Here is a 21,289-nt window from a genome sequence, read left to right as displayed (position 1 = left end):
GAATTTATTCCGATTGTGCGTAAAGTACCTAACATTCAATCAGACCCAAAGATGAAATCATCTGATTTTGGTGGTCAAAGTTCAAAGGTCAAGGTCACTAGGACCACACAAAACAAATGCTGGATGCTAATTCTGACAAAGTTTAGCTCATAAACATAATTATGAAGTTGTGATGTTTTATACACATTTAGCCATAAACCATGTTTCCATCCACACGTTTTTATTCGTATTAAAGGGACAACGAGGAGTTTTGGAAAAGCGAAGCGTTTTCACACTACATTTATGAGCCTCTGCGCGCACCGTGAAATTCTTTGACCGGCGCAAGACAGACTCATGTTTTCATTCATCAATAATTAAAGTCAGAGGTTCAAAGAGGTTCACATACCGTCGTAGTTCCAACCATAAACGGCGATTTGGCTGCGTTATTCTCATGACTCGCCACGAAGGAAACGTTGGTCGGCTCGACCAGCATTTCCGCCACCACTAATAATAACAAAATAACGATAGAGACAAAACGATATATTTATCGAAAATGGGCCCATTAACAAGTGTGGGTAGCGGAGATTCATCCACATTAACGTGAGACTTTTTTATAACCGAATAGAAACTCCTCGTTGTCCCTTTAAGCAATATCGAATTAAAAATGCCTCGTGGAAACAGTAAAATTTGATTAAATATCATGAAAATAAAAAGTTAATATGGTCGATCTCATTGGATTTTCTCTTGATCGATACAAAGTTTATGCGACAAATGCTGATGGAAACAATTCTTTGCCGGATAAATGTGAGTTGTGTCACAATCTCCCACAACTGGTCCACACCAGGTGACAGGTCCCGCCGCTGTCTGTAGTATTTAACACAGTGCATCTGCATTAAAACAGTGTTTAACGCCATTGTCCTCTGATGACAGGCATGTTGCATTATCAGCACCAGCCTATAACTAATTATATAATAATATAATAGCGTGCGTATGGCTGAGTGGTTTCCAGGCAACGACTTAAGCAGCTCCTCACACTTGGCCTGTGCGCAGCCCGACCTCGCAATTTAGCACAAAAATGAATGGAAACATCTTAAATTGCAAGAAAACAATTCGATACACCAATATGATCACAAAACGGCACATAACGTCACTACGCACAGCTTTTTATTTGATTTAGAGGTCTTGAAAGTGGATGGAGACCGTAAGTCGTGATAAGTTGTTTAGTGTATGGCACTGCAGTCGTGTCTCAGAAATTAGGTTTATATACAAATAATTTACAACAAATATATGTTTTGATGTCATTTCTAACTATTTTCTGTTAACATAATTCATAAATGTTTTTACATTTCATATTTTTTATTTGTTTTATGCCAGATTATTGTAAAATATGCAGACTGAACACTGCGTCATAATGCCAGGCAGACACACATTCATGGTATCAACTTACTGTAGTTACCACCACCAGGTCTATAGCTTCCACTGAGGACACCAAGGTCATGTTCCTGGTAATCTTCCTGGAAATATTTGGTGGGTGGGGTGGGGTGAGTTTACAGCATGTATGTGTGTGTGTGTGTGTGTGTGTATGTATGTACTTATATATAGACACACGCATACAGTAGCACATGTTGGTGTTGAGCTGACTGGCCTGTTTGACTGGGTCCAATCCCAAACAGGTATTCACCACAGACATTTCAGAACAGTCCAAAGTGTAGGAGGACAAAACTTGATTGAATAAACTAAAAGTGACTGTTGAAAGCAATGAATAAATAAAATGAGACATTTGATTACCTCAAAACTGATGTTACGTTTTCTAATCATGGGTGGACTGGGTGTGTGGATTTACAGGTCAGGGGAAACTGTGCTGCATTCCTGTGATCATTCCTAGATTAGACACTCAAGCTAATTAACAAATGAAATAATAACAAGCTTTCTACCTCACAGAGTTGACACACCAGTGAAAAATACTCCTACATTTACAGTTAACAGTTGTGACTATGGTTAAATGACCAAACTCCCTTTTCTCTGTAACGCTGTGTGATTAACAAGCTTTTTGGGACATGTTAACAAAAACAAACATGTGAGTCACTTCCTGGCCTTTGTTATTTCCTTCCTCTGCTTGTGTCATTGGCTCAGGTTTGTTTACAAAGCTCAGAGTCACCCATTGGTCTCAGAGGGTCAACAGCACTAGAACAGAGAGCTTTTTTTCCTTCTGTTTTTTAAGCAGTCGTCAGAGTCATAGTAACATTACATGAGCAATGAGCTGAAATATTTTAGTGTATTGATCAGACTTGGGGTTGAACCTCTGAATTATGGTAAAGAGAACGAGATGGATTCATTTAGCACTAAATGAGAGAGGTTTCTATTGACTGTAGTGCCATGATTTCTCTTTTTCCTGGATTTTTGTGTTTTCATTAATGTAATTGGAATTGACGAATTAAAAACAAGTAATTAAAATTTTTAAAAGTCTTTCAGATGCTGCGAACAAAATTACGTGACTGACAGTGTAGCGTAAAGCTTTTATTCACTGTTGATGCACGAAGCAGCCATCTTTGATCAAATGTTTGGGGTTACTGAAGCTCCTCTGGGTTCCTGATGCTACAACATAGGATTGGTTCATCTCTCCAGTAGTGCTGCACGATAAATCATAAAAAAAAAAATTAAAAAAATTGTGATTCTAAATGGCAGTTCTTCTGCAACCAAATCAACCACTCTGGAAACAATGTCTTAAAAAAAATCTCAGGCTCTTTGTAGCTGCAGCTCTCTCCAGATGAAATGTGTGAACTGACTGCAGCGAACTTGGTTATGCAGAGCCCTGCTGTGCACTTCCGAACCGTGTTTATTTACTTTGCTCTGGACCTCCACGAGGTCTACAAATCCTCTGGTATTCCTACTCGTCCTGCCAGAGACCTCGATTATTGGCAATGACGCATGTGTACAGTTTCTCACTCACGTACACACAATTAGGAGGGTGCTAATCTCTCAGCGAGGGGAGAGATCCAAAAGCCCCAACAGTGGCTCTCTGAGAATATTTCTGAGAACGTGTTTATCTTCTTTACATCACATTTAGGCCAATGGGGTTTTTACGCGCAGTAACTGTGGCACTCCACTGTTTCTTATGCAACAGTTTTATGTGGCTAAAACTGTATCACTGACCTTATGAGTGTGAATTTCCCCTTTGTCACCAGACATGAAGTTCCTCTGTCGTGTATAGCTGATCACTGAGGTGGGAAGTTTATTGTTTTATAAGTTTCCACAGCTGCTCTTTTTGTTCCCCAGTTTCTTTCTTTCTTTTTTTTTTTTTAAATCTTCCATTTCCTCTGTTTTTGCCCACATATAGAGATGGTGGGACTCTTTGCTCAATGCCCTTTCACTTTTGATAACTCAGTTACTTATTCACAACACTCTGAATGTTTTATGGCGTCTGTCTGTGTGTGGAACCTTGGATTCTTTTTCTGTGTGTGTGTGTGTGTGTGTGTGTGTGTGTGTGTGTGTGTGTGTGTGTGTGTGTGTGTGTGTCTGTGTGTGTCTGTGTGGGGGGTGGGCAGGAGGTGAGATAGGAGAGGTTCATCCAAGTGTTCTTCACACTTGTGTGCGTAATAGTTGTGGCCAACCCTCAAATACCTTGCAAGACCTTTTTTTTTCTTTCAGTTCCCCACAGGAGAATTTAAAAGGATCATATACTGTATGTACAAAACACAGGGGGAGTTATACACTATAATGGAGTTGTGAGTAGATACCGGTATGAACATAATTGTCAAGTGTAACTCCCCCTGCAGTAGTAATAACAAGTCCTTAGTGGTTAAGATTATCTCCACTTTAAACAACTGGAACATTAAGATGCTGATTAGCTCACACGTGATAATAATCCACCCATAAAATGTATTACAGTGACCACAAGTGCCTTTTTAAGCATGATTCTTTGAGTGACAGGAACATTTTGCTGATAATATGTTTGTTGCAGTGCTACTTCTTCCACTGCTGCACCCTGCCAAGTCTTATTTATCTCCTCTCAGCACCTCCTGTTCTGTTAATGCATGCAGAAAGTTGTGTAGCACTGTGAGCTCAGGGACAAACTGTACTGACTATACTCAGTACTGTGTTTCTTTACACTGAGTGACCCGGACAGAACTATCCCAACCCTTAAGCTCAGTTTCCATGCACAGATAAACAACAAACCTCTCTGAGTTATAAACAGAATCATCTCCATATATCTGTCAATGAAACAGATGCTGAATACTCAGACAGATTTTGACAAGGACAATCCAGCAGGGCTTAACTCCAAGTGGAAGTATGATTATGTCTGCTATGTGATTACATAAGCATTCAAAAGTATGTCATCTTACTCAAAGTATGAAAATGTCAGTATATGATTTGTCAGGGTCAGTTACAATACTTTGAAAAGGTCACTCAGTCACAGCTCTGAATTGGTTTCAGTCATATCTACAACTTCCATCTTTAGTTATTAAGAGGAAGTACCGTATATGACCGTTTAGTAGTCTGGGTGTCTAATATGCTAAATCAATTTGGAGCCCAAGAGCCAGGTGGGTATTTGCAACAGGCTACTATTTATTTTTGCAATGACCAGCACACGACCATTATTTTCACATTATTTAATTACGGCGGCGGCGACCGTAACGAACCGTAATGAAAGTAATGGCAAACAAACACTGCATATGTCCAAAATCAGGTTTCCAGGATGCCAAGTAGCCTACTCATTGTAATGTAACAAGTGCCGATGAGAACCGGTGTCAAAAAGGAAAAAGGAAGAAAAAAAAACAATCGATCACGGACTTCATGATCGATTTTCCATGGCAACGAACGAAGCTTCGAAGCTTCGATTTTTTTGGGTCAGCCCTACTGTACACAACACAACCGCATTCAGTGTTCTTGCACCTTACTTATACATATGCGGTGTTTTTGCACTTTATATTAGGTATTAATTTTACTGTACCACTGTCATTCATCTTTCTATTGTTGATTTGTGGTTGTGCATGGTGGATCACCATTCCTGTGGTGGTGATATGGTTTGTGCTATTGTTTGTGTCTGTTACAGGGTTTGTGTCATTTTTATGTCCTTGTCTACTGCAAAACTAATTGCCTCCTTGGAAGACATAATGAATAAAAGTTGAAGTTCAACTGTGTTACACACTGTAAAACAACTGAACACGCCATATGGTAAGCAACCCCACCACCACCACCATCCAAACAATTGTAAAATACTATCAATACTGAAGGTCAGAAGTCCAAAAGCAATGATTGAAATAAAACACAATACACTGGTACTAAAAATAAACTACCTATTAAATAAAACAAGGTAACTTTACTTTGCAAATAAAACAGTGTAAATGAAATTATGGTACCTACAGTAAAAAACAACCCCACGACCATCAAAACAGCACAGCACTAATACTAAAAACTCCACTCATCATCATCCTCCTCTTCTGCCCCTTCCTCCCCCTCATAATCATCGTCCTCAATCACAAGCTCGTTGAGGAACTGCCCTTCCTCATTGCTCTCCTCCTCTTCCTCAGCTGCCACAGCAGCCTGCTGTCTGGCCCTCACTAGCAGCTCTCTCATTGGCTGGCATGGCTCCTCCTTGAAGCAATGAATGGCGTCGTCTTCACTGCCAGCACACAATCAACACAGACACACACACACACACACGGGCGCACGCACAACCACATACAAGTGCTGCTTATACCTATTCAAGAGTGGGTGTTACCTTTTTAAAGTTCCCCTGTGCTCAAGCTTCCTCTGGCTGGTTCCTTGTATTTTGAAGCCCTGAATGCTTCAATATCGCAGATGCAAATACCATTGTAATTAATCATTGTATTTAATTGAACGGATGTTGAATATGCTGGATGAGGTCAGACCTCCGGCAGCTTTTAGAGCACAGGCGCGTATTTGCACGTGGGCGACTATTTGGTCATATACGGTATGCAGGTCCGGGCACTTTTTCACTGTTTTGCTAACCCTCCTCTTGGCCGTGTGCATTTGTTTACAATGAAGCTGGTGAGAAATCAATCAATAGAGCTGTAAATAACATTATCAATGTTACAATATGTAGTCTGGTGTGCAGAAACGAGAGCTGGGACACTGGGGCGGCAGCCCCGATCTTGCAAGGTTGGTTTTCAGCCAAGAGATACAATAAGTGACACGCAGGTGGAAGAAAGAGAGCTTCCATTCTCCCTCGTAACAAGTTAAGTCATTTATTAAACCACCACAATTACTCCAAAGCTGTTTAATTAAGGTAAAACTGTAGCATAGCTAAGCTACAAATCCTGAATAGTTCCTCTTAAAATAAAAAAGTTCTTCATAGATATAAATGTTCCTTGTGGAGTTCATATGGGCTCATATGTAGATCCACTATTATTTAGTTTTATATTGAAGGTAGCATTTGGTTCAAGAAGACAAAATCAGCGATGAAGCAGGTATTCACTTTGTTTTTTGGATGCACAAAGTCACAGACATGTAGGGGAGACCGGGGATGGTTGTAACATTTTTTGTCTCAGCTCATATAACTTGCGTGTTCATAGGGCTCTCAAATTTTGACACAGAATACCCTCATTTGTCCACTATAAGTAGCAGTGCCTTGAACTTCTTAAACTATATCACAGAATTTACTATTTGATGTCAAATGCAAGGAGTGCCAGTGCCGGGGTAGGTTGTAACACAACCTGGGGTAAATTGTAACAGTGATATTAAAAACTAAAAACTGAGACCAAACCAAAAAAACATGCATCTATGTAAGTTTATTGTGCATGTTCCAACACTAAAGCATCTTCCTGTGGTTCAGTATAAACAAAAAAACCCCATCACTGACGGCTAAATAAGCAGTGACAGTGGTGTGGATCCTAACATTAGAAAGCTGTATTAAAGAACATATTCTGATAATACCAATGAAGGGTGTGTATGAATGGAAACCTTCAGCAGGAGGTCAGAAGCAGCTAATAATCCGGGTAAAATTCCAGGAAAGATGGTGACACTTAATGACACTTCATAAAACAACAAAGATAAAATCGTTACAACCATCCCCACCCCTGTCAGTCATTGTTTGACTAGCTGTACCAGCATGGTGGTTTGATATAAACATTGATAAAATGACTCACATTTTACCTAAGAACCTGCTCTTTCATCTTATACAAGTTACCTAATTCAAACGCCAACGGTATCGATACTAGTCAGAACTTGGATTTGTTCTAAAAGATCAGTTTCTGTCTTTAAAAAATGTTTTTGGGCTGTAAAACCTACTCACTTCTTCATAGAGCCATTCAAATTCATATGCAATATCAGTGAGGGAGTGATAACACATGATATTGATCACGTCACTCAAATGTTATCCCTTGTTGGTAAAAGTGATGCTGTTACAACCATCCCCAGTCTCCCCTACTTAAATTTGCTACAAGATGACTGAATATAATTGTCATTCTCAAAGCAGTTGCCAGAGTTTTAGTTGGAGCAAATAAAAAAGCTGGCCTCCTGTTAAATCCTCTTTAAAATCTGACAGTGATAAATCAGCTTAATAAATTCTGTGTGACCGTGATGTAAAATGAATATGTGATGATTTTTTTTCCATTACCTGTTGCCTTTCTTGTCACTATATACACCGTGTTATAAACATGCCAGTTCTGATAGGCCCATGTCTATACTAAGATTATATCAGAGTAGACTATGTAAATTGAGCTAATTGTTTCTGTTGAGTTCACTCTTAAAGTGGCTTCCAGATGAATATTGCCAATATTTTCTCTTTTATGCATTATTTTGACCTTAAGTAATACATTTCCCTGCCCTCAGACATGAAGTTGATTTGACTGGTCTGTTTAGAGAGTTTTTGAGACTCCACATCTATAAATCAGATGGTCCAACAGTGTTGCTGAGAGCATGTTACAAAAAGCTCATTAGTTAATACAAGGTCATGTCTGCAACAGGCAGCAGCTGATGACTGATATGTTTGTGCTAAGCTTGACCTCAGATACACGGTGTTCCCGCCCTCACGAGCAGCTCCCCGAGGGTCATGTCCAAATGTCAAGCCATATGTTGCACGTGTAGATGTGTGTGAGTGTTAATGAGTGATTTAAGGCCTCTCATACTGTAGTGTAAATGTGTACATGTAGCGAGCAGGAAAATTGGCAGTTTGGAAACGGCAGGAGAAATTTAAAAAGGCTTTGACCACTTTCTTAATCTGTTCTCTAGCTGTAGATAATGGGCAAGCGGGGAGAGGAGGGGGGGTGCAGCAGACTTCACTTGGCTCACGCATGATTTGGCTTCTCGTTTTGTTGTTGCGTCAACTGACTCCCGCGTAGCCTTTCCTGTCAGACGTGAGACACCTGTCCGTTCTCAGTATTATGAATAACCGGCCAGCAGGAGGGTCACTGGGGTCCTATGCATCATCACTCTGCATCACAGTGTGCGAGTGCATCAGCGGTGTGCCTCATCATCAGTTCGTGGAAAAGGAAGCATTGTTAAAAAGTGTTCTCTACAAAAAAACAAAAACAAAATCAATGACGACTAATATTTTGTCATCTGTATTACGGCTCAAGACTAGCCTGATTTTAGAAATGGTAAAAGAAACGTCATATATATAATTAACTATTACTGTGCAAGTTCAGAGCGTATACACCATTCCTGAATAAATAATAAAATCTGTAGTGCACAAGAATTATTAGTAGTAGCCTATATTGACAAATAATAAGAGACCAAATAGCTGTAACAAACGTGTTGAAACCTGGATTCGATTAAATAATGGATAGAAATTATAAACACATTGGCGCCGTGGTTAGCACTGGCGCCAAAGGATCTGGGTTTAAATATGGAGTTTGCATGTTCTCCTTGTGTCTGTTTGGGTCTGTAAACTATAAACATGAATGGAAGTGCATGTGAAAAGTTGTAAATGCAAAGTGGGCCGACGTGCCAGTAAACATGTTGTGTAATGACCCAGACAAAAATTCAAAACACAGCCAAGTTTAGGAAGTGAACTTTATTTAAATAAATAACCACATAAATAAACAATCTTTCTTGAACTAGCATTTTCTCTCTCCTTTTCTTTCTCGATCTGTTCCTCCACTCCACACACTCGCATATATACTCTCTCTCACACACACACACACACACACACACATACATACGCACACACAGCCACGCATACATGCACATGCTCACATAGTCAAGTAACAAATAACAAGGGATAACAAAGAAAAAAAAAACATGAAATACTTCTTATTATCCAAAGTTTATCAAAAGGGTCATTTTACAGATTTGCATCAAGAGTCTTTAGTGTTTCAATAGTTTTGTGAAGTTTTTCTTCATAATGAGAAACAAAAAAAAAATTGGTAACAAGAAATATGAATAAAGTGCAATTCTTGCTTCTGTTTACTCAGCAAGCTCAAAGGTCAAAGAAGCTATCAAAAGGGGCTTCTGAGTGAACAGCCAATTATGGAGCCATCCATTTCAATTTCTTCAGTGTAGTGATCAGAGATGGACACCTCTGATTGTGGATTTGTTCAGAGAAAGGCACAAGTGTTGGTAATGAGTGCAATCAACTAAAGACTGTTGGGTAAAATTATCAATACTGCATGTTTCCAACGTAGAACTGGGATTGGATAAACACTGCTCCTCTACAAGATGTTTCACATATATGAGAGAAACTAGCTAAACCTCAAATTTTTACACATCTCTTGCAGCTTTTGAATATGTCGTCTGCGCAAATAAATCCGCTTGTTGCGGGGTCATTACTACCTATATCTAGCCACTTATGGACAACTGAAGAAAGTTCAACTTCCAGCACAACATGGTATTGCTATGTTTTGTTTTTTTCTTCTTTTTCTTTTCTAGAAAAGTACAAAAATGAATACCACCGTGGTCCTCCTGACAGTAACAGCTAGAGATATGAACAACACGTGTAGCATTAAGGTTTGGTGGCAGCGGGAGTTTTTTTTTTTTTTTCTTTTTCCGTCTTTCTCACAGCAGAAGCTAAGGAGATTGTGTGAAAATGCGAGCCAACCACCATGCTACATTTTGAGACAGCATACAAAGTGAAAAGTCAGTAGTGTATCTGATAGATCACCCATCGCTTGTGCTGTTCACTCTTTGGTAAAACCCAAAATTCTTCCTCTCACTTAAAGAATGACAAGAACGCTGTGTGCAGAAACAGCATAATGAAATGCCTTCAGTCTTTCCTCTCGATTTCTACAGTATCATGTTTCTATGTTACATAACTAGTACCCTTTCTAGTCAGCTAGTCAGCACAGCAAAGTCAAACAGACAAATGAAAAGTAAAAACAAAAACGCCTCAGGCATATATGCATTTACATTTTGAGCATCCTATGTAGAGCCTTATCTTTCCTTTGTATTTCAATGTGAAATATTGCACTGTTCCCACAGTCTTTGTTCTGTCCATATGAAAAGTGTAATTCCTCTGATATTCTGGGATTGACGACAAGTTTTTTTTTTTTTTGTGTGTGTGTACAGTTTCTGTTTCCAATTTCTTGCCTGAGGAGGTAGTAAAAGCATCTAACATGAAGGTGCTTATCAAATGAAGGGAATACGACTGATGTATCCACATATGTAAGGTGCTACCGAGCTGACTGATGTACCTGTTGTGCTTTACTCAATCAGCGAGACGCTCTTGTCCTTCACTTTTGGCTGATGAGGATGTAGCAGTTTTGCAGCTTGAGGTAAAAAAGCAGCACTTTGCGTAGCTATAATAATCCTGCACGGAAAATAAAATCACAGTTTCAAAACAAACCAAAACTGACCACCCACCCCCCCACCCCCCCTCCCCTCAGTGAATCTTTGTAAGCTTAGGGCACTATACTGCATGTTGATTGCACTGCTACAGAGAAATGTCTTGTTAGAGAGGTGAACAAAGAGGGAAAAAAAATTAAAAAAGGAAATGAAATTTGGTCTTCTGCCCAGTCAAGTGAAAAAAAAACATCATGAACAGGAAATGACACAAAAAAGTGACTAAAAAAAGAATGAGGAAGATGTTCTCAGAAAATCAAAACGTTAACTTAGACAGCATCAGAACGTGTGAGGCATAGCTGTATCAGCTAAGGTCAGCTCTCATTTCATTCAAGTGAGTCTTTCAAGGGGCTGAATGAGAGTCTTTCAGTCTATTATTGCTTCTCTGGCTGTCTGATACGAACTTAACACCTCATCCAGAGTTTGGTTATTGCTTAGTCTTTAGCTTATATATATCAAAAGCATATTCACAACATACACGTGTGTACAAGTACGACACATGTATCCCATGTTGCTAAATAAAGTAAGTTTGTCGCTTGCATCTGCTTTTTTTTGTTGTTGTCGTTGTTCTTTCTCCAAACTTCTGCTCTCTTTTCTTCTGGGCTCAAAATCAAGTCATGTTTTGCTCCGAGCGCCTTCCACAGGGAGAGCGATTGTTGGTCAACATGGCTGATCGATTTTTTTATTTCACCATCACACAGCTACTGAACTCCTGCATGTCGGGGTCGGCGCTGGAGGCGGCGCCCAAGTTCCACGCCATCGGTTTGTGGGGGAGAATAGGGAAGGCGCCTTGCGTTGCGGAGTGGGGGTAATGCTGGAGGCCGGAGGAGTGGGGGTGAGGGTGGGGTTGCTGGCTGATGTGCAGGCGAGCCTCGAGAAGGTAAGCAGCGGAGGCCACCGGGGACAGCGAGGACGAGTAGCAGGATGAGGAGCAGCCGGAGGGGGAGGGGGAGGCGTCGAGGGTTTGTTGCCAGGGGCCGTGCTGTGGACCCACCGAGGCCTGCTGAGGACGGGGAGGAGGAGGAGGAGGAGGCAGGGCGGAGGAGGGGGGGGCGGGGGTGTCAAATATGTTGGAGGAAGCGAACACGGCGGTAGGTGGAGGAGAGGGCGACTGCTGCTGCTGGGTCAGAAAGAGCAGGGGGTTCTGCGTCGGTCCGGTCTGAGCCGGTTGGACCTGTGGCTGCGGCTGGTGCTGGATCTGCAGCATCCTGGAGGAAGAAGAAGAGACAGAATATCAGACCCTGTTGTATCTGGATTCAGATTTAATTTGTTTGTTTGTTTTCAACACAGCGTCCACAGTCACACTGCATCGGTCACCCCCCTCCCCTCCTCCCCTCCTTCCTCCTGATCTACATGACCCAATGTGTGCAATCTGATAACAGTGTGAGGTCATGTAATAGCAGCGCGTCTAACCTTTGCTGGTGCAGCACCTCCTCCAGCATGCTGCGGTGCTCCGACAGGGCCGGACCCAGTGACCCTCGGCTGCCGCGGTTGCAGGAGGGCGGAGGGACGACCTGCCTCGTCAGACCCTTGATCTTGTTTAATCCCAGAAGCCCTTTAGTGCGTGTGTTTTTCCTCAGCTGCTGACGGAAAGCTTTGAGGCCTGCAGAGAGAGAGAAGCATGGGAAACCGTTACACAACACTTATTTGATCCGTTACTGTGACACATTAGACGTGAGGAAAAAAAGAAAGAAAAAAAAAAGAAAAAGAAAATCAGATTAGACCAATGACGCTGTATTTCCTGATCCCTGCTCCTGTACCTTGTGTGAGGGAGGTGTCGGAGGCTCGGCGACCCTCTTGGAAGCTGGCGGCGGGCAGGCTGCCCTGGGCCTGGGGGAGGAGGTGGGAGGAGAGGGCTAGAGGAGCTCCAGCTGGCACCAGAGCTTTACCTTCAGCCCCGGAGGCCAGAAATGTCGACATCTCGCCCACGGCGGCCTGTAGATTAGGGGTGGGGCTGGATGAGGACTTTAGACAGCTGTCAGAGGAGGCGCCGTCAGAGGGACTGACCACGATACCTACAGAGCAAGAATAGAGATAGAGAGAGGGGGCGTTAGACTCTGACAGAGTGGGGGGATTAACGTTTAATGTGCTTTTGTGCTTTTTTATGTGTTGTCGTACTCACATGGAGGGTTGCACTGGTGGAAACGGGCGGAGACCTCAGCCAGAGTGTGTCTGCGGGAGGTGGTGGTGGGAGGGAGCAGGGGCCCGAGAGCTTGGGTGGCCTCCTCCTCCTCCAGGTCTCTGGGTCGCACCTCTTCGCTGATGCTCGTCTCCAACAGGCTGTTGGGTGAAATGGAGCGGTTCCAGAGCAATCTGTTGAGACTGGCCTCCACTGGAAACACCACACGCTGGAACAGAAGGAGGAGGACCGCTGTCTGTTACTGACTGGCAGGGACGGGGGGTGGGGTGTGGTGGTGGTGTTTTCATCAGGAGGTGGCGGAAGGAGGGGGAAATCTCTCAACCTCTTCGCCGTCACGTTTTATTCAGTATATTTACCTGGAACAATCCGCCTTGATCACACTCCATCTCTGGATACACAGGAGCAGCGTTTTTGGCCGGAATTGAAAATGCTGTTGTCCTAAAGCTGTCACCAGACTCCATGATCACCTGGAAGAGAGAGAGAGAGAGCACACACAGATGCTTAGACTTCCATCAGAGACCGGATCTGGGACTGGTTTGAGCTGGATGGACCCAGCTGGGGCGGCTCACCTCTGGGGCGGCGGAGTCGGAGGTGCTCCGGGGCCTCTGGCTCCAGGATCCACACTGGCGGCTCAGCTGCTGGGTGCGATGCTCCCTCACTCTCTCCAGCAGCAGATAGTAGATAGCGGAGAAGTGGTTGTAGCTGCTGCTCTGCAGAGACTGGAGAAGAGGACGGAGGTCGTTAGATGAGCGGTTTTAGCCAGTTTCATCATTCCTTTTATAACTTTATTTTTGTTTTAACGTCTTTTCTCCTTCGCTCACCTCGATGGTCCTCTGGCGGTCGATGCCCAGTGTGTTCATGATGCCCAACACTGGTTCACTGTAGTCTCCCAGGTTTGAGTTGTACTCTGTGAAGGAATGGCTGAGGGTCTGGTGGGCGGCTGTCGGGTCTGCCAGCATCCAGCGGTGCTGCTTGATCTGGGCCACGCTGATCCTCTTGGCCGGGTCCACCACCAGCATCTTACGGATCAGGTTTTCACAGTCTGGGCAAGACACAACGCAACAAACAAATGAGTCTTTAGGTTTTGAGCGATTGTCATTCTAACAGCATTTGCAATTGTGCAGCAATAGTGGTGATTAGTTAGTCGTCTAATAGGGATAATGGATACCTTGAGACATGAAGAAAGGGATTCTGAATCGCCCCTCGGTGACTCTCTGTCTGAGGGCAGGAAGGCTGGGTCCGTCAAACGGGAGAGAGCCGCAGACAAGAACATAAAGTACCACACCGAGGCTCTGTGAAGAAAGCAGCAGGAATTTCAACGTTAGCAATGTTTTCAAAATAATAATTCTTACTCTTGGAAGTATTGTTGACTTTATTTTCCTTTCACACGCTTACCCAAATATCCAGCTGAGGCCCCTCGTACTCTTTCCCTTCAAACACTTCAGGGGCAGCATAAGGCGGGCTGCCGCACCACGTAGACAGAGGCTCCCCTGCGTTGTAGAAGTTTCCAAACCCAAAGTCTACAAGACACAGACAGACATACATAACAGTTTTATTATACAATCAAGTTTGTTTTCTCTACATTGAAGCGTGACATGCTCAGGGCACTAGGACGCAGCTGTCTTTCCTTCCTTTTAGCCACAGTCTCTTATGTAATTTAACATCCTGATGTTAAGAGACCGGATCATATGGAGTAAACACGTAACAAAAGACGTGTTGTCCGTCTCTGCTCTGAGAGTGAAGTCATAATGTTTCTTTATGCAACAGTGTCGGCTTATGTGCTAAATTCATTTCCTGTGGTCGATGTTAGTCTTGGTGAAATGAATGAATTATTCACAGTTAATTAGCACACAGATGATTTAATTAAAATGGTTTAGGAATCCCAGAGCAGCGAAGACTTTCCGCAGCCGGTAGCTGAACAGAATACTAAAACGGGCAGGAAGGTACGGAGAGGTGGCGTTGATTTCAGATAACAGATGATTTAATGCCTTCCTGCCCTCTCACCGGTAACCATGGTAACAGTAAACAGTACACGGCAGACTTACCGGCCAGTTTGATATTCATGTTGGCATCCAGCAACAGGTTCTCGGTTTTTAGGTCACGGTGAACGATGTGGTGTCGATGGCAGTAGTCGACGGCTGTAAGAATCTGCCAGAACTTCTTTCGTGCCTCATCTTCACTCATGCGGCCGTTTGAGGTCAGGTGGTCTGCAGGGAGAAGGGGATATTTTAGTCTGACACGTCTGCCCCTCTATCAGATCGACAGATTTCAGCAGCCTACATTCATTTTTGAATGTGAAAGCACAACTCACCGAACATCTCTCCGTTCTTTGCATACTCCGTCACGATGTACAGCATGTCTTTGGTCTCCATGACCTGAGAGAAACACAGAGTGAGGGAAGAGACGGTTAAAAACCCAGTGGGTCAGGGGCAGCTGGTGACGAAGAAGAATATATTTTCAGGTTGAATTCAGTTCCAAGTCCTTCAGTCGAGCCTGCTCCAGGCATTTCTAGGCATGAGACATTTTCTAACCACAAAAAATCCCCTTCGCATACTTCTCCGTATACTTGTTCCACTCGCACAACGCACCAACACCCTGGCTTTCCGTGATATGTCCTGTTGCATAAGCCAGCCATCAGTGACTTCCTGACACACACTGACAAACGCATATCAGACGGTTAGAAATATTTTCCTTGAGGCTGACACTATTCGTTGTATTGAATTTCAGGCAAACACTATCTTTTTATTTCCTAGAAACAGACTTCCACATTGGTTCTGTCTCTAGAGTTTTCTCAACACAAGTGCAATCAGGGGCCGGAAAGACGCAATTCCCAATCCTTTCCTGGAGCTTAAAGAAACTTCCATTTCCCAGGAGACCCCTCAGGGGACAGAGGAGTTAAGATAAAAGCTCACACAACAAAGCAATTTTGGTCAGAGGGCAAAACCTTGTCTGGGTAATGCTGTGGCCAACAAAAATAAAATACCACTCTAGTTCCGCTGGAAAGTGGAGCTTAATTCTTTTCAGCCACTGACCCCTTTTAAGAAAACGAAAGAAAAAGAACGAGTCGCTACACAGATGTCTCCGAGCGGGGAGTAGTCTTTATCTGTGAGACAGGGCAGCTCTCTGGGGCTCTGTCACCTTGAGGTGTAGCTGACGTCAGGGCTCTGCAAACCAGGCATGGCACGTCAAGTGCCCTCAACACCCCCAGAGGCAAGATTAACCTTTACCGTCCATATTTCTGACCTTTCGTTCCCTATAAAGTTGCTTTACAGCAGTTTAAAGTTTACAGTAACTGGAAGTAAAAAGTGTTTTAGATGTCCCTCCCCTCATATTTCTGCTTGACATTTTTTAATCTATGGAAAATGTGCGACCTTTATTAGGTCCAAAGAATTACGAGAAAGAGAGAGAGACTTTAGTGAAAACAGCACCTTATTTAAAAGGTCATAGGTCACAGATGACTCCCCAAAAACTGCGTCAACAATAAGAGGATGTGGGCCTTGGATCACAAGACAGTCTTGTGCCATCATCCTCCCTTTTGTACAGGGAGGAGATGAGGTGATGAAGGAGGTTACGCACCATCACTGAGCACCAACCATCTGACTAGCATCACCTTATACAACCCACAGGCCTGCAGACATTTACAAGGATGTATTACATCAAGGATACAGAGAGTCGGGTCATTCATGCTAGACTACAGATCTAACAGATACAGACACAGCCTCACAGGTTTTAACCCTCAGATTTCCGGCCCCTTTCACAAACCACTAACTGTAACATTTAATATTACTCTCACCCAATGTCCACAGCTGTTTTGGTGGCTGAGTAGAAATGCTGTCAAACCTTTCTGCTGGTTAATGTCTCTTTCAACTAATCATTTGACATTTTTTACTTGGAAAAATAAGAACACCAATTATTTATAATAATTAATTTCTTGACATTATTGGACAAATTATTATTGTTGTGATATTTGATTCTCATTTTCTCATCACCCAGCCCCACTATCTATGACTGGAAAATTTAGGACTTCCACAGAAGGACGTCATAGGCTACTCTTATTTTTACAGGATGGATATGATTTCCCAGTAATCACCACTCAGCCTCTCAAAACCCGGATATGAGGTAGGCCTAATCCTCCAAATGTAGCAAAAACATTACAAAGGTCAGAAAAAGTCCAGAGCAAAGAAAAAAAAGAGCTTTGCATGTTTGTTTGCCTGCTTGTGTGTTTGTGTATTTGTTGCCAGACGCGTGCCACAGCAGTCGCAAGGCCAGCTGAGGGGGAAAAAGCGGATTCTCCCCTCTAAGTCTTCAATTTGATTAAGAGTAAAGCAGTGCTTTGTGAGTCGGCCTTCACGTGCCGCCCAGACACATTGCACTTGGCGTTAACAAAGCTAATTGGGCTTAACATTCAGACCTGTGAATACATCTTTAACCAGCTGCACACTCCACACGGCTCTCGTTTCCCCACATCTCTGCTGCACACATCTCTGCCATTATATAACAGAAAACATCTTAGAAATGCATTGTTCTTGGCACCGACTGGTACCATGGTTATTTTCTCAAGTCTATTGGTATCACATACATGCAGACGCACACACACACACACACACACACACACACACACACACACACACACACACATACTGGGAGAGGTCAAAAGGGATTGTGCTAATGCTGTTGTGCTGTACTTATGATTCAGTGTGCTCTGAGAGTCAGCAGCTCAAAACAAAGCAGCCAGTACAAACCACTTAGATAACAAATGCCCCCTTATTTTTTTTCTCCACACATAATAGCACTGCTGCACCTACAAATCCACAATAATGAAGCCCGATGCACAACACTACAACATTGTTACTGAGGGAAATGCATTTGTCCCCGGGTTGCAAAGCTCCGTGCACACGTACCAGGCTGCACAATGAGTGTTTGGTGACGTTATAAGGACGTTCTGCACAAATGTATGAACAACAACACTGCAGGAAGATGAAGGAAACACACACCTGGTACAGTTTGATGATATGGGGGTGGTTCAGCAGCTTCATAATCTGCACCTCTCTGTAAATTTTCTCCAGGTTGGAAGGGTTCAGCCTGGTCTTATCGATGATCTTTATAGCCACCTAAGAGAGACAAGAGAAAACTTGTGAATAATAATTTTTTAAAAAAATGTTTCATTTTGCATCCAAACACACAGTTAGGTGAAGAGCTGCTGCTGACCTGTGTTTTGGTGACTTTATGTTTGGCCAGTTTCACCACTGCAAAGTTGCCTTTCCCCAGGGTGCGGATGATCTCGTAGAAGCCGACCTGCAGTGGCCTTCCCTGGGCAGGGCTGGACTGGGCCACCCGGCTGCTCTCGGTCATGATCACCATGGTGCACCAACAGGCTGGAGTTACAGTGTTGGGATGAATTAAGGCTTGTACCTGCAGAGACAGAGACAGGGTTGCACACTGTAGATTACATTGATTCTCCTTTTACTGAATATTCACAGATATACATTTTTACATCACATTATATTACATGCATCAAGTATATACACTATGAATATATGAGGGTCTTTATTCCCACATAGTATAGGGTCCATGCATGGGTTAGCTACTTGTGAGGCAGGTTTATTTAAATAGCACATTTCATCCTGAGATAATTCAAAATTATGTTTTACATTAAATAGATCAGAAGGACAGCATAGAAAAATAAAATATGATGTAAATGTATGGGCTATGCGTATAGCCTAGTTCCACTGCAGCCCGGTGAACACTTGTATAACAAGTGAGAGGAAGAAGAAGTGAGTAAGGTGCTAATATCATTTTCGATACCAGCGTTAATAAGAATAGAAATAATTTCAAATGTACGAATAACATACATGTTCCAGAGCTAAAACGGATTAAATATGTTACATATTTGACCGTAAATCGATTACAAAATACAGACAAACCTACTTTGTATAAGTGTTACATATAGCCTAAGCGACTGCATAGGAAGTAAAACCCGGTTATACACTGGGTTGAATAAACCCTTTAGTTGACCATACATGGGTCAGGTTATAAACTGACTGTCTTGCTGTAAAGTGAAGTAGTAAAGATGAACCGGCAACAACAACATGTGTCTAAAACAGTGAAGTCCTACCTCAAAACGCGGACAGCCTCCACCGTCTCTCACAGTTCAGGCAGCTCTCTGAGGAAACGTAAACCATTCCACAACCAGAGCCGAGTGGTAACAACACAGCAGAGAGGAAACTCTAAGTACAAAAAATAAATAATAATAATAATAATAGGCCTAATAATAATATTAAAAAAAACGCGCGGAGCAACTTTTTTTTTTTTTTTTACTCTAGTTGAGACAACAAGTCTTGTGGCCCGGGACTGGGCTGCGGCCGGTGTGTGGCTGTGCGCTCCGCCGGAATGCAGAGCAGAGGCTTCGGCACTCACAAGGGGAACTCCTCCTCCTCCTCCTCCTCCTCCCTCCTCCCCTCACTCCCTCCCTCCCTCCGCCACCATAACAAATTGATACCCACCTTATTAACGTCACACTCGCGTCAGAGCTCCGAGCTGGGTGCAAGGCAAGGCCGGACCTAAGCGCAAGGCACGGGTTGCCCGGCAACCGCGCGGCTCGGGCGCACGGTGACGCGAGTGCTGATGGAGGGGTTGCTTGGAGATGGGAACGGTGACGTCAGTCGTAGAGATGTGTCACCACGTGATGTTTCCTTTCTGCCTGGCTGTTGCTCGCGGGCAGCAGCCGGGCTCTCGCTCCACAGACCGGCAGCGCGTGCGGCTTCAGCGGGAACAGAAACAGAAAGCAGCTGGTGACCAACACTTCAGTTTGTTGTTGTTCTTGTTTTGTTTTTTTTAAATGATTTATTGAGTAAACCAACTCTATTCTATTCTATTCTATTCTGTAGCCTCGGATTCTGTGTCTTTTGATTCCAGTTCTGTTTTCTATTATTGCAATGCAACAGTTTTTAACACAGTGACAACACAATTTAAAACTAAATAAAGATTAAGCAAACAATTTTTTAGAAGACAAAGTAAAACAACCCTCTCTTATTTGATTAGTATAATAAAAAAAGTTAGGTAATAAAATATTCCTCTCACCTCCGACCATCACCATATCCTTAATCTCAGGATTTATTGATTTATTTGACAGGGACAATGTAACACTAATCAACAGTATTTAAAAGACACTCTAAGTGAGCCAGAGGAAGCCAGTAAGGCTAATTTTCATCCACTGTCCAGATGTTAAAGGCAACAATTAAGTAATAAAGTACAACTTACTACAGCCTTACTTGATCTGGTACAACTAGTAGATACATAATGATGGCTGATGTTTGCAGAGTTTATACAAACAATTTTAGCTGCGGTTTAACTAGGCTTTGTCTTAGCATGTCACAGGTTAACACGTCAAGTGCAGGTTGCTTGAGAGAGTTTTGAGATATGGGAGGAAACTGAATGCAACATTGTCTCATAATGACCCTATGTGGCCAGAGATCAGTACAACAAAGTCACTTTTTGTAAGAGATTTGTAAATAGTAACCTATGTCTTCATTAAGGGCTAATGGATAACTTCTTCGTTATTTATTCAAGAAACATTGCATTTTGGTTGTTTGGCTTGTGATTGGCTTCTCTGTTTATAGTTACAAAAGCTGCCTGCAGTTATAGACATCTGCAGTAAAATAATTATAAATAAACAGATAATAAACACACAACACATAAGTTGGTCTTAATAATGGATTAGACTGTAACCGATCTAGCGTGAGTAAATAATTTACTAACCCCAAATAATTTGGTTTCATTAGATTAAATTAGGTTAAAGCACAGCACAAAAAAACAACAACACGCCCCAACAGAGAGGGCGTGCAGCATACTGAGGCAGAAATGATCAGACAAGACAAACAGGGAGAACAGGGAGTCTTTCCAAAGACTAAGCATAAGAGATGCATGATGATGAGATGACATGTTGACACAGAATACATGCACATGCACCAACACATGAGCACTCGTGCAAATCCTCACATTACACGTTGGAAGTGCTCCAATTCATTTTGTGAGTGAAAGGTAGACCCAGGTTGTTGTTTTTTTATAAACATACTGTAGGTGTCGTTTAGGAAAGCAGATATGATAGGCCTACTATAATTACACAGGTCTGCATCTGGATTCTTTGTGGACCATCAATTTACACAGTCAGACATCCAAACACCTGCTGTTGCAACAGATACATCCAAGCTATGTGCTGCTGATTTTCAGCAATGACAGGGGCTCTGTGTGTGGTTTCCTTCTCTTGTTTCCTCTCACAGACTGTGCAGCAGCAGAAAGCTTATTGGGTTAACTTGTTTCCTGTAGAGGTGCCAGTTTGTTTATCAAGATGAAGACAAAAAAACAGTCCAGGTGACCCAGATGCAAAATAAAGATAGATAAAAAGATGAGATGTGTAAAGGAGCAAGGTGC

General features: G+C 42.7%; 1 protein-coding gene across 1 annotated transcript; it reads right to left on the bottom strand.

Moving 5' to 3' along the window:
* Nucleotides 1–8,937: 8,937 nt before the first annotated feature.
* On the bottom strand, nucleotides 8,938–19,251 carry sik1 (salt-inducible kinase 1). The gene is made up of 14 exons (XM_085764268.1): nucleotides 18,975–19,251; nucleotides 18,068–18,271; nucleotides 17,854–17,970; nucleotides 15,171–15,234; nucleotides 14,905–15,066; nucleotides 14,255–14,379; nucleotides 14,028–14,151; nucleotides 13,681–13,901; nucleotides 13,429–13,578; nucleotides 13,216–13,326; nucleotides 12,842–13,067; nucleotides 12,480–12,734; nucleotides 12,133–12,322; nucleotides 8,938–11,927 (listed from the first exon to the last, which is right to left on the bottom strand). The coding sequence occupies exons 2-14, from the start codon at nucleotides 18,218–18,220 to the stop codon at nucleotides 11,402–11,404; spliced, it is 2,424 nt and encodes an 807-aa protein (XP_085620394.1). The 5' UTR covers nucleotides 18,221–18,271; nucleotides 18,975–19,251; the 3' UTR covers nucleotides 8,938–11,401.
* Nucleotides 19,252–21,289: the final 2,038 nt, after the last annotated feature.

This window comes from Trachurus japonicus, chromosome 21 (assembly GCF_045865225.1).
Source record: "Trachurus japonicus isolate A0001 chromosome 21, Traja_1.0".
Taxonomy (NCBI): domain Eukaryota; kingdom Metazoa; phylum Chordata; class Actinopteri; order Carangiformes; family Carangidae; genus Trachurus; species Trachurus japonicus.
Note: the sequence above shows the minus strand (reverse complement) of the source record. Positions and strands in the feature narration are given on the sequence as shown.